General features: G+C 39.2%; 1 protein-coding gene across 1 annotated transcript; it reads left to right on the forward strand.

The window, feature by feature from the left end:
- The first annotated feature begins 3,475 nt into the window (after window positions 1–3,475).
- LOC125868533 (uncharacterized) lies at window positions 3,476–5,744 on the forward strand. The gene is made up of 2 exons (XM_049549157.1): window positions 3,476–3,664; window positions 5,565–5,744. Exons 1-2 carry the CDS (start codon window positions 3,476–3,478, stop codon window positions 5,742–5,744), a joined length of 369 nt encoding a protein of 122 aa, XP_049405114.1.
- The last annotated feature ends 3,045 nt before the right edge of the window (window positions 5,745–8,789 follow it).

Raw genomic sequence — 8,789 nt, forward strand, 5'->3', positions numbered from 1 at the left:
GTTTACGGTTCTACCTTCGTCAAGTAGGACAACCCTTTTAGGTGTGGGAGACATGTGGGGATGATGTTATAGCTCACATGATCTCTATGTCAATTAAGGCTAATTCCCCACATTAATAATAACCTAAGATTACTTCAAGAAGTATCACATTTTAGTTTAAGCGTTCCAAAGGTGAGGTTAGCTTGCACTGACCATGGTTTTATGACTTATGATTTCTAACCCACTCATATCATGTTTTAGTTTGGTCAATTGCATGTCATGAAATGAAATGTCCCTTTTATCATGTTTTAAATATTTTTACAGGGCAATTAGACTTGGTACATTATTTTGTACTAACGCATACTCTTTTCTACATTTTTCCCAAATGTAGAGTCCGACACTCAGGGTCATCGATTTCGTGGCTAGAGGTTGACTTCAGATATTTCTGAGCTTTGGTGAGTCCTCATGCTTCGAGGACAGACTTTCATTATTTTAGTTCCATTTCACGTATTTCTCTTTTGGACATGATGTATGGGCTAGGCCCAATTTCATTCTATTGGAATAGATGGCTACATGAGACTAACAATCTAGAGTTCCACTTTTTCTTTTATAAAATGTTTGGATTTGAAATGTTGTTTTACTTCCAGTGTTTTCTTTCGTATGTTATGAGAGCTAATTGGTTGGTATGGAGTCCTTCGGGGTTCTATACACCATGTTACATCTAGGGGGTACCCTTGGATCGTGACAAACATGGTAATCAGAGCACACGGTTTAGAATGGTCATAGGGTGTCTCATAAGCCACGTCTAGTATAGTCTTGTTCATGAGTATTAAACGCACCACATTTATAAATGAGAAGCTACAAGATGATTAGGAAACTCCACTTCTTTCATTACTTTAAAGTCGTGCCATTGATTTTAACTCTATAAACTCTCTCTCATAATCCTTACGCGATGCTCTATAGGATATGTCTACTCGAAGGGCTTTTGATTGAAGGAATGTGAGGGAGAAGTCAAAACAAGAAGCTCCTCCCCAAGATCCTCCTTAAGTTTCGGTTGATCATTTGATTGAATAAGTTACAAATGTGGAGTATAGGGAGGCTTTACAAGTGTTGGACCAAGCCGTGATGGGCCAAGCCAATAGGGAGATAGTAGTTCTCGTAAACCCAAATTTTTGTACTGTGGCTTCAAGAGTGAGGAACTTCACAAGGATGACTCCTCCGGAGTTTCATGGTTCTAAGGTTGAGGAAGATCCTCAACAGTTTATTACTAAGGTCTACAATGTATTGATGATCATGGGAGTGATGCCGATGGAAATGGCAGAGTTGGAAGCTTATCAATTGAAAGGTATTTCTCAAGTGTGGTACGACTAATGGAAAGAAGAAAGATCGGAAGATGCATGTCCTCTTGATTAGGAGAAGTTTAAGGCCGATTTTCTTGATAGGTTCTTTCCCCTTGAAATGAGGGAAGAAAAGGTGCTTGAGTTCACTAATCTTCGTCAAGGAAATATGAGTGTAAGGGAGTATGCTCTAAAGTTCACTCAATTGTCTAAGTATGCTCCAACAATTGTTGCAGATTCAAGGGCTAGGATGAGTAAGTTTGTCTCAGGTGTGTATGAAATAGTTGTTAAAGTGCGTCGTACCGCCATGCTCATTAATGACATGGATATTTCTCATATCATGGTTCCTGCATACCAAATTGAAGAGAAGAAACTTAAATGAAAGCCTAGGGAGGCAAAAAGGGCTAAGACCGGTTATGACAATTTCTCTCGTGCAAGGTCCGATGGACATGGTTGTCCTAGATATCGACAAAGCTTTTCCGATCAAGGTTGCTTCAATGCTCTTCCTAAGTTCAACAAAGATAGAGTGTTTAATCCTAAGCCTCCAGAAGGTAATGGTAGTGGATATTCACTACCTAGGTATACTAGTACTAAATATGGAAGGAATCACGAGGGTAAGTGTCTAGATGGCACAAATTGTTGCTTCGATTGTGGTAAGAATGGTAACAAGCTGAGGGATTGCCCAATGTTTATGGCTAAAGGAAGAGAGGGCAAGCAATCTCCTCCTAGTGGTTCAGGTTACAATGCTCCCCAACAAAACCACTTCTATACATTTTAGAGTCGTGGTGAAAAAATGGTTCTCCCGATGTGGTTGCCGATATGTTGAAAGTTTTCAAACTAGAAGTTTATGCTTTTCTTGGTCCCAGTGCTACCTTGTCTTTTGTGATACCATATGTGGATATGAGGTTTGATGTTCTTCCAGCTGTGTTGTTGGAACCTTTTTTTATCTGTACTCTTGTTGGTGATTCTATTGTGGCTAAGAGGGTCTATAGAAAGTGTCTCATTTCATTGTCCCATTGAGTTACTCTTGTTGACTTGGTAGAGATTGATATGTTAGATTTTGATGCTATTCATGGTATAGATTTGTTGCACTTTTGTTATGCTTCTATTGATTGTAGAACTCATATAGTCAAGTTTCAGTTCCCAAAAGAGCCTATCTTAGAGTGGAAGGGGGGAAATTCTATGCCTAGAGGTGAGTTTGTCACTTATCTTAAAACTAGAAGGATGATTTCCAAGGGTGGAATTTACCATCTAGTTAGGGTGAGGAATGTAGATTCCAAAACTACTACTCTTGAGTCGGTCCCCGCTGTTAATGAGTTTCTGGCAGTGTTCCTTGATGATTTACTCAGTATTCCTCCCGAGCAGGAAATAGACTTTGATATTGACCTTCTCCCAGATACGCAACCTATTTCTATTCCTCCTAATCGTATGACTCCAACAAACTTAAGGAGTTTAAAGGACGATTGAAAGATTTGTTGGATAAGTGTTTTATTCGACCGAGTATCTCTCTATGGGGTGCTCTAGATTTGTTTCTTAGAAAGAAAGATGGTTCTTTTCATATGTGTATTGACTCTCACCAGTTGAACAAGGTGAAAGAATAAGTATCCTCTTCCAAGGATAGATGATTTATTTGACCAACTTCAACGGGCAAGTTACTTCTCTATGATTGATCTGAGATCGGGTTATCACCAATTGAGGGTGAGAGAAGATGATATTCCAAAAATGGATTTTCAAACATGCTATGGTCATTATGAGTTTTCAGTAAAGTCGTTTGGGTTGACTAATACACCGGTGGCATTTATGGATTTGATGAATATAATGTTTAGACAATACCTTGACATGTTTGTGATTGTGTTCATTGACGACATATTGATTTGCTCAAGTAGTGAGAATGAGCACATCGATCATTTGACGATTGTGTTGCAAATTCTCAAGGACAAACAACTTTTTTCAAAGTTTAGTAAATGTAAAATTTGGCTAAGGTCTATGACTTTCTTAGGTCACATCGTTTGAAATAAGGATATTGAGGTGGATCCTAGAAAGACAGATGCGGTCAAGAGTTGCCCTAGACCTCTATCTCATTTAGATATTAGAAGTTTCTTGGGTTTGGCTGGTTACCATAGAATGTTTGTTGAGGGTATTCTTCTATTGCATCTCCTATGACGGGTTTGACTCAAAAGAAGGCAAAGTTCATATGGTTCGAAGCTTGTGAGAAGAGTTTTCAAGAGTTGAAAGATAAGCTTACTTCCGATCTGGTGTTAACTGTACCAGAAGGTACTGATTGGTTTGGGGTGTATAGTGATGCCTCTCGAATTGGATTAGGATACGTGCTTATGCAAAATAGTAAAGTAATGGTTCCGACCCATGACCTTCAATTAACGGCCATTGTATTTACATTAAATATTTTGAGGCACTATTTGTATGGGGTTCATGTTGATGTTTTCACCGATCATAAGAGTTTGCATACGTGTAAAATCACAAGGATCTAAATCATGGCGAAAGAAGGTTGCTTGAATTATTGAAAGATTATGATATATTGTTCTCTATTACCCTAGGAAAGCGAATGTGGTGGTGGATGCTCTTAGTCGGTTATTTATGGGTAGTGTTGCTCATATTGAGGATGATAAGAAAATATTGGTTCGAGATGTTCATAGATTGGCCGAACTGGGTGTTCAGTTAGTGGATTCCACCAAGGGTCGTGTTATGGTCCATAATGGTTCCGACCTGTCTTTTATGGTAGATGTAAAAGCAAAGAAAGGTCTTGATCCAATTTTTGTGGAATTGAAAGAAGCGGTGCTTAAAAGGTCCGTAGAGGCTTTCTCCCAAGGGAGAGATGGTGTACTTAGATATCAAGGTCGGTTATGTGTTCCTAATGTTGATGACTTGAGGAAACAAATATTATCAAAAGCCCATAGTTCTCGGTATTCTATTCACCTCGGAGCCCCCAAGATGTACCTGATTTGTGGGAGATCTATTGGTAGAATGGGATGAAGAAGGATATTGCTGGATTTGTGGTTGTGTTCTAATTGTCAACAAGTTAAGGTTGAGCATCAAAAATCGGGAGGTGTATCCCAAGACATTGGTATTCCTACTTGGAAGTGGGAAGATATGAATATGGACTTCATAGTAGGGTTGCCACGAACTCGGCAACAACATGACTAGATTTGAGTTATAGTAGATTGGATGACAAAATCTGCTCAATTTATTCCAGACAAGGTTTCCTATTCGGCAGAATATTATTCTAAGTTGTACTTAAGAGAAATGGTAAGGTTGCATAGAGTGCCCTTGTCCATTATTTCCGATCGTGGTACTCAATTCACTTCTTAGTTTTGACAATCATTCCAAAAGGGTCTTGGTACTCGTGTTAAGCTTTGTACGAACATTCATTCCCAAACCGATGGGCAAGCAGAGAGTACTATCCAAACTTTGGAAGATATGTTAAGAGCTTGTGTGATTGATTTAAAGGGTAATTGAGATGACCATTTTCCATTGAATGAACTTGCCTATAACAATAGTTATCACTCGAGTATTGGTATGGCTTCATTTGAGGCTCTTTATGATAGGAGGTATAGATCTCCTATGGGTTGGTTTGAGGTGCGTGAAGTTGCCCTAATAGGTCCCAAATTGGTTTATTAGGCTATAGACAAAGTTCGACTAATTAGAGTGGTTGAGAACGGCCCAAAGTCGACAAAAGTCATATGTCAATGTTAGAAGAAGGGATCTTGAATTTGACGTTCATGATTGGGTTTACTTGAAAATCTCACCCATGAAGGGTGTAATGAGGTTTGGTAAGAAAGGAAAGCTTAGTCCCAGTTTTGTAGGTCCATATGATATTTTGAAATGTGTTGGTAAGGTTTCTTATAAATTTGGTTTGCCTAATGAGTTGGCAACGGTGAATTCGATTTTCTAAGTATCTATGCTTAAGAAGTGTGTTGGAGACCTAACATCCATAGTTCCCATGTTTTTGTTCGTTAATTTCTTTAGCTACAACTAGTTAGAGATTAATTTTATTTTTCTATCAATTCTCAAAACCATTCTCTTGGGATACGACCCTAATCTTTAGTTGGGTTACTATACTATCGACGATCGTAGATACTCATACCGTAGGTTAGTGTGGTTGGTCATGATAGCCATCACACACCTATGAGCGGGAGGCTACGAAGTGTTTTAGGAATAACTTCACTTTCTTATTATTCATATTGTGTGTGGGTATGATCTCCTTTCTAATTTTGACGTTATGCATTTCAGATCATGCCTCCTCATAGAGCTTACACAAGGGATGCTAATGCTCGCAACGCTAACGTAATTCCTCTAGTCCCAGCTCATGAGGTTTTGAATGTAGAGTTTTGGAATGTAATCCAACTTTTGGCCCACAACGTAGTCAACAAGAACAGTCAGCATGTTCCAGTTCCTAGGTTCACAAGTTAATGAAGACCCTCAAAACTTCATTGATGAGGTCAATAAAATTTTTAGAGTGATGCAAGTAACTGGAAATGATATGGTAGAGTTGGCGTCCCACCAACTTAAGGATGTGGCTAACATATAGTTCAAGCAGTGGAAGGAAAATATGGGTGAGAATGCAGCTCTTGTTACTTGAGAGTGTTTTACCGGAGATTTTATGGACATGTTCTTCCCAAGAGAGTTGAGGGAGGCTAAAATGTGATAATTTATGATTTTTAGACAAGGTTCAATCTCAGTCCAGGAGTATGGACTTAAGTTCACCCAGCTCTGTAGGTATGCTCCATATATGATTGTCGATCCTAGGGCATAAATGAGTAAGTTCCTATTTAGGGTATCTGACTTGGTGAAAACAGAGTGTAGAATTGCTATGTTGTTAGAGGATATGAATATCTCTAGGCCCACGACTCATGCTGAGCAGGTTGAGGGAGATAAGTTTAATGAACTAGCTAAGGACAACAAAGAGGCTAGAATAGAGAACTATGAGTACTCTTAGTAGAAATCAGGTGCTGGAAATCGCTCGGAGTTTCAGCAAAGGTCTTCAGCTGTAGCAGCTTTATCCGCTAGTGCTCCATACCCAAGGTTTCGAAAGGATCCTAAAGGTAGGGCTTAGGTTCTAAGTCTCAAGGGAGTGTTTCAGGTAACAGAACCAACGCAACTTGTACAAAGTGTGGTAACTACCATCCAGGCGAGTGTCTTGTAGGCAAGGAAGGATGCTTTAGTTGTGGTCAGTCTGGTAATAGGTTAAAGAATTTTCCTTTTGCCAGGAAGGGGCAAGAAGGTAACAATAGCAGGGCTCAGTCTATAGTGCCAACATCACAATCAAATCACCCAACTAAGTAGGGTGCTTCACCTGGTACATGTGGCAGTCAGCACCAACACAAGTTGTATGCTCTCAAGGCTCACTAGGATCAGGAATATTCTCCTGATGTAGTTACTGGCACTTTACGGGTCTTTCAATTAGATGTTTATGCTTTGTTATATTCAGAGGCAACTCTTTCTTTTGTAACTCCTTATACAACAGTGAACTTCAGTGTTAGTCCAGAAACTCTTTCAAAACCCTTCTCAATCTCTACTCTAGTTGGTAACCCAGTTATAGCTATACGGGTATACATAAATTGCCTTATCACAGTCTCTCAGAAAGTCACCTCAGCAGATATTGTAGAGTTAGCAATGGTAGACTTTGATATCATTCTTGTAACACCTTGACTCTTCGAAATGTCTAAATTGACTTGTATCTTCGTGGAAAGACTAGGAGGATGGGTAATAAATTAAGAATGATGTCTTATGTGATATTTTGAATGAGTTTCTAGAAGTGTTCCCAGAAGATCTTCCTGGAATTCCTCCTGAAAGGAAAATCGACTTCGGAATAAATCTCTTTCCGGATCCCGATCTTATTTCGCTTCTTCCTTACAAAATGGCTCCAGTTGAGTTAATGGAATTGAAGGAACAATTGAAAGACCTTCTAGGTAAGGGCTTCATCAGACCTAGTATCTCTCCATGGGGTGCTCCGGTGTTGTTCATGAAAAAGAAAGATGGTTCTCTCAAAATGAACATTGAATATCGACAGTTGCACAACGTCATCATAAAGAATAAGTACCCTATCCCTAGGATTATTGACTTGTTTGACCAACTTCAGGATGCTAGTCATTTTTCAAAAATAGACCTCATATCTGGTTATCATCAGCTCAGAGTAAGAGAGAGTGACATCCCAAAAATAGCCTTCAGAACTCGGTATTGTCATTATGAATTTATTGTTATGTTATTTGGACTAACCAATGCTCTTGCAACTATCATGTATGTAATGAAAAGGGTGTTCACGCAGTATTTAGACTTATTCGTTAACATCTTTATTGATGATATCCTCATTTACTCTAGGAATGAAGAAGAACATCCAACTCACCTGAGAGTTGTTCTGCAAACTCTCAAAGATCTCCAGCTATTCGCTAAGTTTAGCAAATATGAGTTTGGTTACAATTAGTTGCTTTCCTTGGTCATATAGTGTCTAGCGAAGGAATCCGAGTGGATTCTCAGAAAACAGAGGCAGTGAAGCTATGGCCCAAACCCACCTCTCGTAAAGATATCAGGAGTTTCTTGGGTCTAGACGATTATTACAGAAGGTTTTTTGAAGGATTTTCATCCATAGATTCTCCATTGATTAAGTTGACTCAGAAAAAGGTCAAGTTTCAATGGTCAAATGAGTGTGAGAAGAGATTCTCAGAACGAAAAACTAGGTTGTCATACTTTAACTCTATCGGAGGGTTCAGATGGTTATGTGATCTATTATGACACATCGAGAGTAGGCTTGGGTTGTGTATTGATGCAGCGAGGTAAGGTTGTAGCTTATGCTTCCAGACACCTTTAGGTACATAAGAAGAACTGCCCAACTGTAACACCCTGTAAAAAACTAGTAAGATCTAACTAATGCTTGACGGAAACTAGTAGATGAAAGTAGAGCCTCACATGTGAGTTGAAGTTGTACACTTGTTTAAATGATGTAATATGGCTTTTCAAGTTTAGATTTAGGAGTTTAGAGGTCAAACTTCAGGAAATGACTATAACTCCCGGAAACTAGTAAGTTGAACTAGTGTGTTGTACAGTCTTTTAGTGGAGTTTTGGAGTGTCGTATGAGGGTTAAAATAAAGAGAAATAACTCCCGTACATAGAATGACGTGTTTAGGGGTTAAACATCTAGGTATGACTCCCCAAGGACCACCCAAAGGGTCCTTGAGGAGGACCACAAAACAGTCCCAAAAACAGGCCACTTTGGTTGGCTCACGGTTGCAAACCACGCCTGGTAGATCAATCTACGACTCGTGGGTCATGGGCATTTATCAGGCCTGCATAGGTCTGAAAAATATGAGTCTCTGACCCAAACCACGGATAGTAGATCAATCTTCGGTCCGTAGATGGTGAAGTCGTCAATGCTGCCAGTTTGTCAGCTATAGTTTTCAAGTTGGGTGTTTCAGATTTAATTAGTTAATTAATTAAGGTATTAGGGATCTGGTTAAGTGG

The sequence above is a fragment of the Solanum stenotomum genome, chromosome 6 (assembly GCF_019186545.1).
Source record: "Solanum stenotomum isolate F172 chromosome 6, ASM1918654v1, whole genome shotgun sequence".
In the NCBI taxonomy this organism is placed as follows: domain Eukaryota; kingdom Viridiplantae; phylum Streptophyta; class Magnoliopsida; order Solanales; family Solanaceae; genus Solanum; species Solanum stenotomum.

Bases quoted from the DNA above. Each gene is read 5' to 3' on its own strand.
- LOC125868533 (XM_049549157.1), top strand. From the start codon at position 3,476: ATGACGGGTTTGACTCAAAAGAAGGCAAAGTTCATATGGTTCGAAGCT. The intron at 3,665-5,564 runs GTAATGGTTCCG...TATGCATTTCAG, and splicing joins TGCTTATGCAAAATAGTAAA to ATCATGCCTCCTCATAGAGC.